The sequence below is a fragment of the Octodon degus genome, unplaced genomic scaffold (genome assembly GCF_000260255.1).
Source record: "Octodon degus isolate 3935 unplaced genomic scaffold, OctDeg1.0 scaffold00135, whole genome shotgun sequence".
NCBI lineage: Eukaryota > Metazoa > Chordata > Mammalia > Rodentia > Octodontidae > Octodon > Octodon degus.
In genome coordinates, this window is record NW_004524711.1 from 5,683,069 (window position 1) to 5,701,237 (window position 18,169).

The 18,169-nt window shown below is 52.7% G+C and overlaps 1 protein-coding gene across 1 annotated transcript in view; it reads left to right on the forward strand.

The window, feature by feature from the left end:
- The window catches only part of LOC111812663 (collagen alpha-1(I) chain-like), a 61,027-nt gene that overhangs the window by 38,089 nt on the left and 4,769 nt on the right, over nucleotides 1-18,169 (forward strand). The window contains exons 3-4 of the mRNA XM_023701409.1: nucleotides 5,414-5,528; nucleotides 17,995-18,032. Coding sequence (XP_023557177.1) covers nucleotides 5,414-5,528; nucleotides 17,995-18,032 — 153 coding nt within the window. The remainder of the gene's footprint in view (nucleotides 1-5,413; nucleotides 5,529-17,994; nucleotides 18,033-18,169) is intronic.

The following is an 18,169-nucleotide window of genomic DNA, read 5'->3' on the forward strand; positions in this document are numbered from 1 at the left end:
ATGATGATGATGATGATGATGATGATGATGATGATGATGATGATGATTTTTTTTTGGGCTGTCTCAGGCTGACTTAAGTGCGGGTCTGGTAAGGCACGTAGGGGTGGGATCGAACTGTGGTCCCCTGTGCATGACTGGATTTGCCCGCACAGGTGCTTAAACAACTGAGCTAACCCACAAGCCCCCTCAAAGTCTGAGCTTGAATGGATCTTTTTGAGCAGGTGGCCAATGCGAATACAAGCTGCATATTAGATCATAGGATTGTACTGATGTTGAATTCCCAAGTGCGATCAGTATTCTGTGGTTATGTAGAGGAGCGGATGAGGGAGGCAAAAGTGGCACCATGTGGACTGTGGGCATACCCATGTCGCGGCCCTGGGAGGCCATTGCATAAGCCATGGGCGGAAGTGACAGGGCCACACAGGGCAAGAGCAGGGGTATTGGAAGCCCAAGTAAGACATGAGCAGGAGGCAGCCAGGCAGGCTTCATGGGCTCTGGCAACTGCATGGCTGGAGGGTGGGGGAGAGCAGGGAGGCATTGAGTGTGACTCAGAGTTTTCCACCAGGGTGACCAAGAACTTGGGCAGGCCACTGGCTGGCTGGGGGCCTGGGGAGGGAGGGAACTTCTTCATCTATGTGAAGGTGAGTTGGAGGGGAAGCTTAGTTCAAGTTGCCTGTGGGACTCCCCGCATCTGGAGCCCCCACCAGGCCTCACAGACTAATCAGTGCGGATTGCTCGAGGGTGGCTGGGAGCTGAATTCCAGGCCTGTCCTGTCTTCTTCGGTCACCCTTTTGCAGGCTTCCAGGCTCACTGGTTGGCAGACTTCTGCTTTGTCCTCATGTTATCCTAGGTTGCTTGGCTACAGGGAGCCTTGTAGGGTGCAGAGCTGGGATGTGCTTTAGGGGTAACTCCTGAGCTGGAGACTCTGTGGGGCTGTCACCCCTTTCAACACCCCCACTGCTGCTCTGCCCCAGGGGGCAGGGAGGAACCAGTAAGCAGCTTTTCCCACCCAAAGCCAAGGACTCCTGCCACGGCCGCCCATCCGAGCCAGATGGACCGCACCCCTCTGGCTGGGCAAGCTGGCAGGCAGGCTGAGCTGAAGGGGGGGGGGTGGGGGAAGGCCAGGGTGCCCCTTAGGGCTGGCCTGGAAAACCTGTGGTTGCAGGGAGGACTTGTGGAGGGGCAGGGAAGAATGGCCCCAGCTGGACCCCTCCGCTTCTCTAGGTTCTGGCTCCTGAGGAGTTATGGGCTGGAGAAACAGGAGCTTTTGCTGTGGCCAGGCCCCCTCTGCTCCTGAATCTCTCCAGCTAGCCCAGCAAGGGCAGGGCTCAGGGCTGAGCTTTGCAGGGCTGTCTGCCACTTGTCAGGAAAAAGTTTACTGTCCTAACAAGTCATTGTCCTTGCATGGCTTTTTGCATTTATAGGCTCGTTTACTTTATGGGGTTCCTTTACATGCCATAGTACCTGCCAAGCACCCCAGGGAGGAGAATAGGATGGCACCCAAAAACCTGGTTCTTTTTGTCAGCCCAGACTTTACCACTGGGGTGGTGCCAATTTGCCTCTGGTCCAGCTCTGCTTGTTTGGCCTTTCTCCCTCATTTGTCCTGTGTGGTCTCTTCTCCAGGGACAGCTCCTTGAAGTATCTAAAGCAAGGAGGTCAGGCTGCTTTAGACTCTCCTCTTCCATACTGGAGACATCTAAACCCTGGTGGTGACTATTTTAACACAGGGAAAGTCTGGGCCACTCATGGGAATGGCAGAGCTGGGCTTCTTCCTCCCATTGGGGTTTCCTAACATCTCCTCAGAGGGGCCACATCTCCTCAGACCTCCTGCTGTCTGTAACCATCAGCCTATTCCACCTCATCATCCCAACTCCTCTATGCCAAAGGTACTGACTGTCCTGTTGTGTCCCATACTCCATCTAGCTCAGACTGGTTCACGACTCTCATTTGCATTTGGGGACTTCAAGGCCCAGAGAAGGTCACTGATGCTCTCTGATTCCAATGACAGTTTTGGAATCAGATCTCCAGGCTCTGGTTCCAGGGCTTCCTCAGCCTGGGCCAGGGCAGGGTAGGGGTGATAGCCAGGGAGAGGTAGGTGCTGGTTAGTGAGGCATGAGCCAGGTCAGACAGAATGTGAACCCCTGCCTAGAAGGCAGAGCTATTCCAGAAACTCAGATTTTGTGGGGCTCGATGGGCAAATAGGGGCATTTGTGGAACAGTGGGGAAGGCCCTGAGCCCTTTAATCTGCCCAATGGACTTGTCACTTATTGCCTTTTTGGGAGACTCCTCTGTCCTTACTGTGTTCTGGGGTGAAGCCTCTTCTCTGGGTTTTGGGGGAAAAGTTGAATTTGGGACGTGGGAACAGGAGTTTAGAGAACAAACTAGTAGGGGAAGTTTTACTGGGCTCAGAGGGGTAGAAGAGCAGGCTTGGGGATGTTTTGGGGTTTTCTGAATGTCTCTCCCTGATAATCTTTAATCTGAACTCCAGTTCCCTTCGTGCTCCTTTCCTGCCCAGATTAGGACTGCTGCAGTTGACACTGGGCCTGGGGCTCCTCCCTGGAATGTCTGTGACAGAGATTGCTGGGAAGGCTGCTGGCCAGCAGATGAATCGTGAAAGGAGGGGTGGGCAGAGTGGAGGGGACTTCTCCGTCCTTCTTTGTGGAGTGGGGACACTGAGAGAAGTCAAGGACTGGGCAATTCCCCTTGCCCCCCCACTCCCCACCCCTGCAAAAGCTCCTAGTTGCTTTTGCCCTGCAATCCCTGCTGCCCACCCTGGCCACCAGGGGGCACTGCTGGGGTCCTGGCACCCTCTGTTCTCTCCACCTCTGCCCTTGATTCTGCATTTCCTGTTCCTCTCTGAATTTCAGAACAGTCTCAAAGGTCAGAGAGCTTGTAGTGCAGTGTGGAGAGACCTATTTATTATTATTTTTTTAAATCCCTGAACTATGTGAGTTGCTGGCACAATGCTCCACCATCCCTAAATATGCTCCTGATTTTCTGACAAGTACCTTTGCCCAATCCGGCACAGCCTCAAAATTAGTACACTGACATCAGTGCCGCACTACAGTGTCATCCTTGGACTCCATGGAAGTTTTGCTAGCTGTCCCCGAGGTATCCTCTGTGGGCATGGAAGAATCCGTTCACAATCAGCAGTTGCATGACAGACTTGTCATGTCAGAGTCTCCTTCAGTCTAGAGCTCTCCTCTGTCTTTCCTTGATTTTTGTGACCTTGTCACTTTGGAAGATTCCAGGGCATTTAATTTGGAGGCTGTCCCTCAGTTTGGCCTGATGTTTTCTCTTGATTATATTTTTGGCAGGAATGCTGCAGAAGTGATGTTCTGTTCTCAGTCCTCCCTCCCAGGCGCACGACTTGCACTTGTCCCATTACTGGCGATTGCTTTGATCACTTGATTGAAGTGGAGACTGCCAGGAAAAGCTGCCCCCACCCACTTTGCAATTTATAAGTGTGATGAGGGAAAGTGCTTTGAGACTCCAGCAATGCTCCATTTCTCATCAAACTTCCATTTGTTCATCTATTTCTCTATAGCACAATGGTTGCTTTTAGGCCATTACTATTATTGTGTATTGTGAGGCTTAGATGGTCCCAGATTTGGTCATCAGGAGCTCTGGTGTCTTTTTGTCTGCCTCTCCCTCTTTGATCCTCTGGTTCCCCTCTTAGTTTCTGTGTGTTTCTATCTAATCTCTCCCACTGCATGTACTTGTTGGTCCCTTTCTTTGCCTCTGCTTTTATCTCTTTCTCTCTCCCCCTTGGCCTGCCTCTCGGGGTAGCATTTCCCTTTCTCTGTCCCTCTCATCCCAGTCCCTCTCTGTCTCTTCCCTCCAGGGCTCCCTTCTGCAGTGTCTCCAAATTGGAGCCCTTCTGAGCTTGCTGAGCGTCTTGGCCATTCTTCCTTTAAGCACAGTTGTCCCCTCCCATGCCTGCCTCAGAGCTGGGAGATGCTAGACCTAGCAGCACAGAAGGGAGGTCAGAAGAGCAGAGCCCTCCTGCCCATGGGGCAACATCTATGATCTTATCTCTGTGTACCCGGGCAGAAGTACCCATGCCAGTGCAGAGGGCTGTTAAAAACATCTGTGCCTGGGATAGATGGCGAACTGCCACATCCCTCCAGCCTCTGCACATGAAAGAACCAGGTTAGACATGAGGGGGATATCGGAGGGGCATAGGATGCTGCCCCTGGGGCACCTCCTAGCCAGGGAGCACCCTCAGTCTGCATCAAGGCTGGGCAGTGATGTGCAAGGCTTTGTGGCCCAGAGTATGATCTCATGAATGGTTATAAAAGACAGACTGTCAGGCTGTCTGGGATGCGGTACTCTCTGGAGGGGAGACTGAGTCTGGTAGCAGAGGTGGTCAGAGGTCCTGGCAAGTGGGATGTAGAGGACGGCTTGGACAACGGGCCTGTCCTCTTCTTGAGTGTGGGGTTGTACAGTTTAAAGCAGGAACTTAGCCTGTCACATTTTCCCAGAATTGGGGTCTAGCTCGCTGGTAGAGAGTGAGCGAGCTTAGCACACACGAAGCCCCAGGTTGGGTTCTTAAGATCGCAGAAAAGAGCTGTGCTTGCGTATTTTCATCACAAAAAGGACAGAAAAATAAAAATAAAGGTGGAAGAGGCCTCTCAGGCTGGGGATGGAGTGGGTGAGAAGGCCTGGAAAGAAGTGGCTTGCTGGGGACTTGGGTGGGAGAAGCTGAGGGCCATCAATCATTCAGACAATGGCATGTGACATGGCACTGAGACAAAGGGTGCAGCTGCTTTTGGTGACAGCATAGACCATCTCACAGATCACTGTTGCACAAGGGAAGTCCAACACGGGAGGGCATACTGTAGAGTCCATGGCTGCGAGGCTTACAGTCCTGGGGTAAAGACTTTGGGGAGAGAAGTCCCAGGAGCGCTTACGCTGGAGGAGGACTGCCTGGGAAGGGAGATGAGGGAGCTTTTTGGGTGCGGCCATGCGGGGTGCATAATTTTAAAGGGGCAATCCTGGCGATGGACCCCAATCCTCACAAATGGTTGGCAAGCGCCCTCCCACTGAGCAGCATCCCTAGTTCAATTAGTAATACACTTTTATGTTTAAACTTAGTGCACTTTCCTGTGTGTAAGTCATGGCCTAGTAAAGAAGTAATAAAGATGATGAATGGGAAGCCGGGGGGAGGCCTGCTAACTCTGGGTGCTGGAGCCTCTAGACATTCTCTGAATCTTCATCTCTGTCCACCCTGGGGCAAGCGTCCTGTCACCCCCACACTGTTGTCAGTCTCTGGACACCTTCTTTCTGTAGCCCACAAGCGGGCTGTGCCTCTCCTCCTTGTCCTGCCTGCTGCTTCGCAGGGCCCCTGATGCCTTCTGGAGACCCCAACCTTCACCATGCCTACCTGATCCCTGTTCTCTTCCTCCCACAGCCAGAGGACCTAGAGGCCCCCAAGACCCACCACTTCAAGGTGAAAACCTTCAAGAAGGTGAAACCCTGTGGCATCTGCCGCCAGGCCATCACCCGGGAGGGCTGCACTTGCAAAGGTGAGCGCTGGTGCCTGAGGCTTGGGAGCAGGAGAGGGCTGCTTGGGCAGGTGGACCTGTGCTGGACAGGTTTTCATCTGGGGCAGGAGGCTGAGCTCCCTCGCATGGGATGCGTGTGCGTGGGAGCATGGGTGGCATATTGCACATGGCATGGAAATGAATGTAGCTTGTGTGAAGGTGGCAGGGGTGGTGTGTGTGGATGGCAGGTGTGTGGGCGGTATAAGGCACGTACGAGTTGCGTGTGGCTGGAGTGTGGAAGCCATGTGTGAAGGCGGTGTGTGTGAGATGCATGGATGGGTGGTAGGAGCGATGTGGTTAGCAGTGGGAGGTATATAGCGACACGTGCCTGGCACTGTTTGTGCTGCACAAAGGAATCAAGCTGCAGTCCTCCCCTAGTGGCATTTTGGGGTGACTTTAAGAAGGCCTGAATTAGAGTCAATGTATGACGTGATGGTGCCAGGCTTCTCCAACTGCTATTTCCATGTGCTCCCAGGAGGGCCTGGGATGTGGCAGTCACCATCACAGAGGAGCCAAACCACACAGGAAAAGCATCAGGAGCCCTGCACCCCTCTTGGTGGCATCCCCAAGTGTCCTCTCTTTTGTCCATCCCACCAATCGCCATGGTCCCCAGATGCAGCTAGAGTCCCTTTGCATCTCAGCACCTGTCCCCCAATTGCGCAGTCCTCATCTCTGGTCTAGATGGCTGACAGTAGCCCCCACCTGTCTGGTTTGCTGACCTCTCCAGTGCCCTCCACAGTAGCTGCACGTGGGACCTGGAAGTGTAAATCTGGTCACATTACTTCCTCAGCTAACACCTCAAGGTCTCCGTGCAGCACAGCTTTCCCAGGGCTGCGAGGCCTGGCAGGCTCAGCCCTTGCCCGGCTCCCTGCCCTGTGCTCCTGCCCTGTGCCCTGTACTCAAACCAGCTGTGGCCCATGCAGGTCCTGTGAGGGCCGAGCACGTCACCTGTGCTCAGCGGACACCTATGCTCATTCTGGCCCTGGAGCCTTCACTCTCGTGGTTCCCTCACTCAGCCTCTGTCCCCTACTCCCTTCCCTCATCCAGCCTTCAAACTGTTTCTGAAGCACCATGGGGGACTAAGACTTGTGTGCGCAGTTCCGTCCAGCTCCAACACCTGAAGGCACTGCTCTGTGTCCCTGTGTCACGGATGAGGAGCCTGAGGCTGATATGGGTCACATCTCTGTCAATGCCCACTTCTGGCTGGTTGGAATGGGGTTTTTAAGCTGTGTCCCCGGGTTTGGGGAGAGGTAGTCAGAGCGTCTCAGCTGCATGTTGGAGGCAGGAGTGTTAGGCTGGAAGTGTGTAATGGAGCGAATGCTGTGACTGTGTGGAGTGAATCCCAGGAAATGGGCGGAGTGTTATCTGTTATCTGTTGTCCTGAACCCAGGGCAAGACAGGGACACCCAGCATTTAGCTGGCAACAGGAATTCTTGCAGTGGCAAAATCAGCCACATGGTGTCACCCTTTTAACAAGACCTCTGGCTGGAACTTGCTGGTGGGTTAGGCTGAGGCCAGGGATTTGCTGAGGGTGGGCTTTTGATTTCATTTGTATAACAGCCCTTCCCCCTGGCCTGTGCCTCAGGGCTGCATGAGTTAGTTTTCAGCTGTCCCCTCTCCTTCCAGTTCCTTTCTGTCTCTGGTGTCTCCTCTTCAGTGACCCTCAGTGCTGCTGAGATGTGAAGTAGCTAGGGGTAGGAGGAGAAGGAAGTCCTGGGGACTCTGTGGTTTTGGGCACAGTTTTGGCTATGGTTTCCCTTGGCTGTCATGTGTGTGGCATCCACTCCTCAGGCTTACCTGGCTTGAGGGCTCAGGTTGAACAGGACATGTGAATTTCAAGTGCATGCAGGGCTCTCAGGGTGAGTTACAGATGGTTCTGGTTTCACCTGGATCCCAATCTGACCCTGCTGGAGGGAACCAGTGTGGAGCTGTGCGATTGGCCAGGCTGGTTTGGCAGCTGTAGTTCATACTGGTGAAGGGGTGGGAGTTGGTAGAAAGAGGAAAGAAAGTGAGGGCTACACTCCAGAAACACCACTAGGTGTCAGAACTGGGCCACGGAAGACGTAGGGGCAGGGCCTAGAAAGGGAGAAGGGAAGATTGGGCTCTACAGGCTGTGTGCTCCCTCAGCAGGACTGAGGACCCTGGGCCTGGAGCAGAGCGCAGGGCCCCTTGGCTCACTGGTGGGAGACACGAGAATGAATCACTTCTGTATGCTTTAGAACCAAGAGATTGTGGTGGCATGAGTTGGATAGGCCTTATCCATATTATCTATCCATTCCATCCCAATGTCTATCATATTCATGTATTACATCCATCCATCCATCTATCCATCCATCCATCCATTCCTCCATCCATCCATCCATGGAGGGCCAGCAGCTATGGTTATACATACAAGTTGTCCCCTGGCTGCGTGGCTAAGGGTGGTCTATGAGCCCTAGTCCCAGGGCTTCTGTGCTCCCTGGTTCTGTCCCTCTTCAAGCCCTGGCTCTCACATGGTGAGTATCTGCTGGCTGGCAGGTGATGGGTGAAACTCAAGGCCCAAGAGTCACTCTCCCTGGGGCTGGTAATGTTTTGTGCTCTTTTCCAGAGGGAAGCCCAGGACACGGGGAGACCCTGTGGTTGGCTTCCCCTGGTTGTGGCCGGTGGCCAGGCTATCTTTCTGCTAGCCCCTTCTCCTGTGTCTCTGTTTTGTGAGCTATGGTTGGGGTGGGAGCGTCTACCCTTGGTTCTGTGCACGCAAAGACAAACAAGGCAGGCAAGGAAGTAGAGTGCAGGGACTTATAGGCAGGACGCGGCTGCGTGCAGAGAGGTACCCCAGATCCAGTGAGCCCTTACCCTCCTGAGCCTGCTTCTCAGAGGTCATGGGGCTAAGAGCAACCCTCATCCTGCATCTCCTGGAGTCTAAGGGTAGGAACAGCGCAGTTCCGTGTGTAAGACGAGAGCCAATGCTGGAGACCTGTGTGAGGATTCTGTGCTGAGGACAGAGATGCATGAGACCATGGGGGGAGAGCAGCGCTGGGTGTCCTGTGTGACCTTGGTGAAGTCTCTTCACATTTTGGGCATCAGTTTCCTCATCTGACATAAGAATGCCAGCTTTGGACCAGGGACTCCCTGTGAGGCTCAGAGAGAGGGAGGACCTGGGAAATTTCTTTTCTAACATCTGCAAAGGCTGGGTGGCTTTCCCAGCACAGGGTTCTTCGCTCCTCCAGACACCTTACCTCCCTCTGATGCTCATGGGCTGGGTTATCCTCTGGGCTGGATACTGTACTGGGTACTGGGGTCAAGAGCCCGCACTTCACTGGGAAGGCAGACACATGGCAATCATGGGCACAGATAGGCGCACATAGGCACATCGGCAAGGGTAAAGCTAATGCAGAGGGGAAAAGCTGACTCTATTTCAGCAGAGATGTTTTTGTCAGGCTTCATCATGGAAGGCACATGCAGGCTGGGTTTTGAGGGATGTGTAGGAGCTTTCCCTCTTTGGACTCAAAGCAGTGCTCTAGAGGAGTCCTAAGAATCCTGGGAACCTTGGGGAGGCTGTGTGGACTCAGAGCCTTGGCCAGCTCTGAAACCCACAGTGGAGACCAGAACACCAGCTCCAGAGTCCAAGGGCTTCCAGTGGGGCTGTGCTGGGGCCTAGGCCTGGGCCACTTCCCCTCAGTGCTTTCTGGTCAGTTTCTCAGAGCCAGACACACGGAGGAAGACAGGAAGCCTTCTACTGGGGGAAGCTAGCCAGAGCCCTCCCTTGTTTCTGGGAACTCTTTTCCACATTATCCCACTGGGAACCCCAGCTTCCCCCCATAGCTGAAGATCTTGAAGCCATCAGAACCATCTTGGTAGGGTTGGATGCCCTCAATTTATAGCTCTGCCTTGCCACTGCCTAGCTGTGTGACCTCAAACCTGGCACTTAACTTCTCTGGGCCTACCTTTGTTCTTTCTCCAAGTGAGGGGGTTGGGACAGCATGTGGGTTCTAGATGGTGCTGCAAAGGAGCTGTGGGGCCCCGGCGGTGCTCTAGGTTCCATGAGGGTAGGAAAGAGGTGAGCTTGGGGAACCCCTGGAGTTCCCACTTCAGCCAAAGCAGCTATTGTTTTAGGAGTTAAATATGTTTCGAGGCAGGAGGGTGTGGTAGTTTTGCACTTGGCTCAGATGTCCTGGATTCAGATGCTAGCTGTGACCCTTCCTAGTGAGGACTTTGCTTGACCAGGTTCCCAAATTTCTGAGCCTGTTTGCTTTCCTTCGAAGTGGGACAAACAGCAGTGCTTCCCTCATTAGGTTACTGTGAGGAGTATGTGAGTGGAGACGTGGCTGGGCCAGGGCACGTTATCTCTGAGTCCTAGCCATCGGTCAGAGGACATGCGAGGGCCCATTGGCAGGAAGAGAGAGGACAGCTAATATGAAGACGACTGTATGCAATGTAACAACCATTGCTGAATTCCTATCATGTTGTTTAGCGAAATTCTGTATTGTTTCTAAATAAATGAAAAAGTAAATAAATAAATAAAAATTAAAAACTACCAGACAGGATAATCTAGGAGAGCTTCTTATTTCTACTTCATTTTTTAAAAATGCATTTGGTACAGGGTCTCACTGTGCAGCTCAGACTCATAGTGATCCGCCTGTTTTCAGCCTCTGCAGCACTGGGATTACAGGTGTGCGCCACCACACCCCGTCTCGGTGGCCTGCTCCAGGTGCCTGGGGGTGGGGCCAGCTTGGCCTGTGCTTATTCCTACTTCAGAGCCTCACTGTGTCCCCGCACACCTGTGACACAGCCTGTATTATATTAGTCAGGGCTCATCAGAGACACAGAGCCAACAGTGTGTGTAGTTAGAGACAGAGAGATGGACAGACTGAGGTTCAAGGAACTGGCTCATTGATTGGGAAGGTTCAGCCAGTCCAAAATCTGCAAAAGGCTAGTGGGGTGGAGAGCCAGGCAAGGGCTGCATTTCAAGTTCAAAAGCAGCATGCTCGTAGGAGTCTCTCCTGCCTGGAGAAGTCAGTCTTTCTCCCAAGGCCTTCAGCTGATTGGATGAAGCCCACCCACACCATGGAGGATAAGTGCTTTACTTAAAGCTATTGATTTAAAAACGAATCTTATCTAAAAAGTACCTCTCTGGAAGTATCTAATGTTTGACATAACATCTGGATACTGTGGGCCAGCCAAGTTGCCACATAAAATTAACCACCACATAATTCTGGCCCAAGCCATGGGCAGTGGGCAAGGCCGGGCAAGGTTGTGTAGTCTGTAAAGTGGGTAAGCAGGTGGGTTGTGTGTGCTGATGGTTATTGCCTCAGTCAGGTGCACACTGGAGCTGTGTGCTCATTTTCTGACCCAAGTCCAGGAGGAAAAGGCCATTTAAATCCCAACAATGTTGGCTTCCTGTGTTCCTGAGAGGCAGGAAGCCAACCTACGACAGAGCTCAGTAGTCCAACTCAGCGGGAACAGGCTGAAAGCTGGGCCAGGGTGCAGTTCTCCACCCCATCAGGTACTCCAGGCCCCTCCCCACCACAGATGTCTGTGCTGACCCTGGTCCTAGGTAGGGGGCAGTGCTGACCCCACAGGCAGACAAGAGCTCCTGGTGCCCCACACAAGGTTGGGGTTGATGGGAGCGTTCCTTAGGTCCCATCTCGCAGGCACTCACACGGGGGCCACTGTGGGGAGCTTATAGTTGCAGCAGTTTGCAAGGAGCACAGGGCTACCATAGTCTGCCAAGGTTGGGGGACTGACCCCAAGATGTGTGTGTGAAGGCTGTGGGAGGCTCAGGGATGCCAGGAGCCAGGGCTCTGGGCTTTCCCCAACTTGTTCCCCTGTACTGCTCACTTAGTGCCTTTGAGGAGAAACGTCACTGTGGAGGGAGCATTGCTGTACCTCCGGCCCGGTGCTTCCCCAGTATCCCTGGGACATTTTTAAGGTTAGAACCTAGGATTTTCCCTTCCTTGGGCAGAGGGAAAAAGGAGAAAGATGGCCACTGTGGTGGGGGATGTCTTGGTCTGTTGATGCTACTATAATAAAATTCTTTAGGCTGTGTAATTTATAAGCAACTGACATTTATTGCCCACAGTTCGCACAGCAAGGTGTCAGCAGAGTTGTTGCCTGGTAACCTACTGACCCATGTTTCTAAGATGATGACTTGTCAAGCATCCTAGAGGGAACTGGGCCTTGGAGATTGTGTATGAGTTCACCATTCCAAACTGCTCCTTAAAGACTCAAAGGTCCATTTGGGAAGTGTTGTATGGCACAAACCATTGACGCATTGGGTGGAGGTGGAGGCAAGGCCAAGTGGTGCAGGGCATTGCAAGGCGCACAGAACTGGATAAAAGATTTTAGGTATGTATGATGTGGTCAGTTTTGCATTTGAGAATGATGCGTCAATTGCAAGATATTATGGTTTACTTCTGGATATCCCCCAAGAGTCTCATAAACTCACAGCCCGGGCTTTTAGAAGGTGGATGATCAGGGCTTATAGCTGACTTGCAGTTAGAAGGTGGGGTCTTGTTGGAAGAGCCAGATCATGGGGTATGGGCTGAAAGTGTTTTCTCTATCTATGGCTCCTTCCTTGATCTCTGTTCCTGTCCACCATGCCATGAACAGCTCTCCTCTGCTCTGCCATCCTGCACTGGCTCCAGCTGACCATGCGCTGTAAATATGAGTCCAAATAAACCTTTCCTGTTTATTGGGTATTGTCTCAGCAACCAGAAAGTAACTAAGACAGATTTTGGTACTAGGAGTGGGATCATTGTGGTGACGCTACCTGACCATGTGATTTGGAAGCCTTTGGAACTGGCCTGTAGGAGTTCGGAAAGGTTTGGAGATGCCAGTGGGAGAAGCAATCCTAGCATGCTGTAAGTTGAGCTAGATGGGAGATTCTGATCGGCGCTCAGAATGTGGGTAAAACTCTTGACAATAAAGGCCAGAGTCAGGAAGCTTCAGTTGGGGAGAAGGACCATGTTAACAGGTAGACTCCAGGCCATGTATGTTATGCTCTGGTGGAAAATTTGCTTACACTTTGTTCATGGCCTGGGACTTGGTGGGATACTAAGATTAAGGGTGGTAGACTAATTAACTTGACATGGGAGGTTTCAAAGCAGTGCAATATTTAGGTAGTAGCATGGTTACTGCCTCCAGCCTTTAATGAGATGTACTGTGAGAAACAGGAGCAAAAAGTGCATGTAAAAAATGTTCAGTTTTGCCAGAAAAAAGCATAGGAAAAGATAGAGCAGAGGAGAGCTTGGTTTCAAAAAAGATTAACACTGAAAAGAAGCCAAGTATTTTATAACAGGATGATAGAAAAATGGCCTGAGGGCATCGCAGGAACTAACAGAACCCCACCCTTCCCAAGGTTCCATGCTCACAAGGGAAAGACCTTGCTCTGAAAAGACTATGGTGCCCTGCTGGAGAAAAGCAACAGCCTAGGATGTTGGTTCCCTAGAATTCAGTTCATCCTTCTCAGCCATCCAGGCACTCAGAAGCCAGTGCCGCCACAATTCAAGGGGCTCTGGTTAGTGCTCGAGGGGCAGCAGAACCTGGTACCATCCACATGGTGCTGGTTTTAGGTACATGCAGAATGCAGGCGTTGTTGGATCAGAAAAGCTTCCACTTAGATTTAAGGAGAAGGGTTGGGAGGCCAGGCAGTGTGCCCTGAGAGGGAAGGGTATAAAGCTGTGGAGGTGAAGCTGGCAGTGCAGTGGAGAGCCCAGGAAGCTGGAGAAGCTGGTAACATGAAGCATGCAAGCAAAGTCACAAAGAGTGAGCAAATCCAGCCCAGCAGAGAAGTTGTGAGGGCTACAGTTACTGGTAATGCCATAGAGACAGGGCTGCCCAAGTCCCTGAGAGAGTGGGTCTCACCGCAGCTTGCGGGACGTGGGTCTACAAGATTTAATGTTTGCCCCATTGGGTTTTGGTCTTCTTTGGTCCCATTGTTCTCTAGCCGCCTATTTCTCCCTATTGGAAGAGGAATGTTTACCCTGTATCATTATATGTTGGCAGTGTTTAATTTTCTTTTTGAGTTTTACAGTGGCTCACAGCTAAGTTTGCTTTGAGTCTTAGACTTTGGACTTGGACTTTTTGGCAACGTAGGAACTGTTAGGACTTTGCAGATTCTGAGTGATAGACAAATGCATTTTGTATAAAGGGAGGCACATGAGTTTTTTGGGGTGGAATGTTATGGTTTGTATCTAGATGGTGTTCCCCAAAAGGCTCACGCACTTATAGGTGGGACTATTAGAGAAGCTCATAGCTGACTTCTTAGTAGAAGGTGAGACCCTGGTTAGAAGAGGCAGGTCCCTGGGGGTGTGGCCTGCAAGAGTTTATCTCTCTTGGGATTCCCCCTTGAATGAGGTCTCTCTGCCTCCTGCCTACCTAGCCATTAGCAGCTCTCATTGGCAATGCTGACCTACCTGGAAGCCAGCCTACCATGAGCTGTAAATGTGAACCGAAATAAACCTTTCCTCTTTTACTTCTTAGGTGTTGACTATTGTGTCTCAGCTATCAGAAATTGATGACACAGGGAGACAAGACTGGTGGGGAGACTAGGCCAGAAAAGAATCACCAGTGTGAACTGGTACACAGTTGGGAACTGCGCAGAAAAAGTTACTTGCTTGGGACATGATGATTAATGGTAGTGTGAGGAAAGGAGAGGAGTTAAGAGCAGGGCTGGGAGGATGTCTTTGGTCTTAGTCTCAGCATCCTCCAGCTGCTGATCCTTTGCTACTTAAGGGACCTTGTGTCCTGTTCTGCGTATCACTTATCTACTGCTGTGTGAAAAATGACCCTTAGGCTTAGTTGTTTGAAACAAATGCTGACTTGTCATCACACATAGCAATTCCACCACCCTGTACTGGGGAACTTTGAGCTACACCCCTAACCTTTTTTTTTTTTTTTTGCGGAACCAGGGATTGAACTCAGATCCTTGAGTTTGCCAGTCAAGCGCTTATCCTACTGAGCTATCTCCCCTGCCCCTTCCTAACCTATTTTTATTTTGAGATTTTGAGACAAGGTCTCGCTAAATTGCCCAGGCTGGCCTCAAACTCACTATCCTCTTGCTTCAGCCTTTTGAGTAGCTAGGATGACAGGCATGTGCCACCATGCCTGGCGTATTCCACATGGTTTCTGAGAGTCAGCGGGGTGCTTCTGGCTCAAGGTCTCCTAAGAAGCTGAGTCAAGATGTTAGTCAGGGCTGCACTATCTGAAGGCCAGATTGGTGTTGAAGGGCATGTCTATGCCCGAGTGGCGAGTGGGAGCTGGCTGGTGCAGGGACCTCAGCTCCTCACCACAGGGCCCTCTGCAGAGCTGCTAGTTTCCCACAATATGGTGCCTGGCTTCCCCCAGGATGAGTGCTCCATGAGACTAGAGCTGAAGTCACAATGCCTTTCAGGGCTATGTCTCAGAAGCCACACACTGTCATTTCTGTAGCATCTGATTCTGTTAGATTTTTATCACTGTGACAAAAGTACCCAAGAAAAATTAACTTAAAGGAGGAAAGGGTTATCCTGGCCCATGGTTTCAGCCCCTGGGCATTCAGCCCTGTTTCTCTGGGTCTGTAGTGGAACAGTATACTGCAGATGATGTACATGGCAGAGGAGGCCTGGAGAGAGACACAAGAAGGGGCCAAGGTCCCAGTGTCCCTTTCAAGGACACACCCCCAATGACCTAACTTCTTCCTACCAGGCCCTACCTCCTAAGGATTGCACCACTCCTAGTGGCACCGTGGGCTCAGGGCCAAGTCTTGTGCATGTGGGCTTTGGGGGGACATCCTGATTCAGACCGTAGCACTGCTGGTGAATGAGGCCCTCAATGTGGGAGAGGCGACAGGCAGGGACACACCTCAGGGGCTGGCTGCCTTGGTTTCCCTTTCTGTAGTGCACTGACTGTCACTAATCTGGAGTGCGAGTCAGAGCAAAAATGTTGCCCCTTGAAAGCCTGGGCAAGGTGACCAAGATTGGAAAGGGGCTTTCTCGGGAGGGGACTCAGCAAGAGGCCTCAGCTGAGGGCAGACGCTTCGGTGGGAGTGGTCATACCTGGTCTGCTGGGACCTGTCACCTGTGTTCAGTGTGTGAGGCTGAATCCTCTTCCCCTGTTCCCCACCATGCTGCTGCCAAGGGCAAGTGGGAGCACTCAGCACCTTGTACTGCAATTGCTTAGGGACATCTCCATTTGCCCTCCACTCATAGGTGGGTGCTGAGTGTCTGCCTACTGTGTGACAGGCAGGGATGCCTTGTATGGTCCTGTAAGCCACCGGGTGCCTTCCCAATAGAGCACAGTAAGCAGCCCATGCAGTGCTCACCAAGCCATGCTTCTCGGCACAGGGTTGGGTCTGCCCGTAGAGGGGGCAGCTTCCCCCATTCCCACAAGCAGTGCACACTTGTCCCGCTGTGGCTCATGGAGCTGGTCTACTGAAGGAAGCCTTTCTTCTAACTTGCACAAAAATACTTTGTGGTCTGTGGTCTCTGGGCCTGAAGCAGATACTGTCCTGGCTTCTGCCATATGGTATGAATGCCTTAGGCCATGCTCCCTAGGCTCTTGAGTCAGGTGGGGAGTTAACCTGCTATAAGAAAGGTACACTGGAGGAGGAAAACAGCTCCAACTGCCATAGTGCCTGTGATGTCTAGCCTGGTGTTAAGGTTCCAGGGTGGACACTTAGGAATGTCTTTTTGGTTTAATATGGGATATTGCGGGGGTTATAGCTTAGGAACAGGCTGAGAGCAAGATGATGCAATGATGTACATATAAACTTTAGGGGAGATCTTGTCAGGTTCAACTGGGCACATAGTTATTGAGCCTCTGCTGTGTATCAGGCACTACTCGGAGAAACACACACACACACACACACACACACACACACACGGGGGGGAGAGAGAGAGAGAAAGAGAGAGAGAGAGAGAGAGAGAGAGACATCCTTACTTGAAAGAAGGTAGGAACCAAGATGGCAACAGAGAAATTTCTGTAGACTGGAGCCATGTTCTCTGGAGCCAAAGAAGGCGAGGGTGGGGGGGCAGAGAGGGAAACACTTCTGGAATAGAGGGAGTTGCCACCTAGGGTGGGGCGCCAGGCCAGTGGGAGAGACACAAAGGCTGGCTGGCTGGGTATGACTGAGGGCTCAGGAGCATGTCCTGGTGCCGAGAGGGTGGTGTCCCTGAGTGGGATGGTTGGCTACTGGGGTCAGGAAAGCCTTGCTCATCACTGGCTGAGTCATAGACCCAAGTGGGCCAATACAAGGTCCTGAGAGAAGGTCTTAAGCTTGGCAGTGGTGAAGGTCATATCCCATTCTTCCCTCAGTTTGCCTGCTGCATCTCCCCACCTGCACTTTTGGGGTCAGTGAGGCTTAGCGTGGGTACCTGGAGCCCTGAGGCTGCTCCAGCCTGAATCTGCACCCTCATCTCCCTGCAAGTCTCTGGTGAGATCAAGTCAGCTGGAATCTGGGTGGGGTGAGGTGCTGTAGATGGGCAGAAGGAGCAAGCAGGCCACTGTCCTGGGCTGGGGCTGTTAAGGTCTGGGGGTCAGGGTGGCTCCCATTCTTTCCAGTCCAGGTTCTCTCATCAATGCCTGACCCACTAACCTCTGCAGACCCTGGACAGCCACCAAGACCCAAATTTGCACAGAAACCATCCCCGAGACCTCCTTACTCCAAGACAAGATGGGCTTGGACAGGATGGGTGGGGGTGGGGAGGGAAGAGCTGCAGCCAGATGCCTCCGAAAAGTTCCAGGGCCTTGGGGGTGGAGCGGCTGGGCTGGGGACATTCCAGGCTTTGGGAACCTGATAGGAAATTTGATTCCAGCTTCTGGTGGTGGGAGGAGGGAGCAAGTTTTGAGTGATTGTGAGTGTGTGCGTGTGTGTGCGCGCGCGCACGCGCGCCCACAGCACATGGAGTTTGTGTGCGCGTCTGTCTGGGTGTCTGTGTCAGGCTGGACTCCAAAGGTCTCTCATGAAATGGTGTGTTTTGGCGGCCTGGGTCAAGGGGTCTCCTTGTCATCTCTGTGTACCCGGCTGTGTCTGGGGGAGAGGTCCTTGGTGAGTGTGTGTGTGTGTGTGTGTGTGTGTGTGTGTGTGTCTCGCACACAGGGGCGCGCTGTCTCGTGCAGAGGTCCGCGGGTGCTGTCTGCAGCCTTCCCGCGGTGTGGTCCGGAGAAGGCCTCTCAGTTGTTTGGCGGGGCAGGCAAGGAGCTGGGTCCCGGCTACCTCTGCCCTTGGCGGGGCTCCAGTGGGGGCGGCCCCTGTGCTCCCCGAGCCTCTCATTTCCCCGCGCGCCCTGAGGGTCCGCAGGCCCCCGGCAGCCGCTCCCCTCCGCCCCCTTCCTCCCTCCCTCCGCCTTTCTCCCTCCCTCCTTCCTTCTTTCCCTCCTTTCCTCCTTCCCTCCGAGCGCCGATCGCGGGCGGAGTGGGAGGAGATTTCGCCGGAGTTTCCATTTCATACCTCGAGGCTAAAACTTTCTTTCTGTCTCGCCCCTTGTAGCTTGCAGCTTCTCCTGTCATCGGAAATGCCAGGCCAAGGTAAGGGGCCGCGGACTGGCGGGCCGCGCGGGGGACTTGGAGATGCGCCTGGCGCGGGGTCCGGGCACGGGCGGGTCGGGGGCGGTGCCCTGATCGTCCCTCCTCCTCTCTTTGTTTATGCAAAGCGCCTGGGCTAG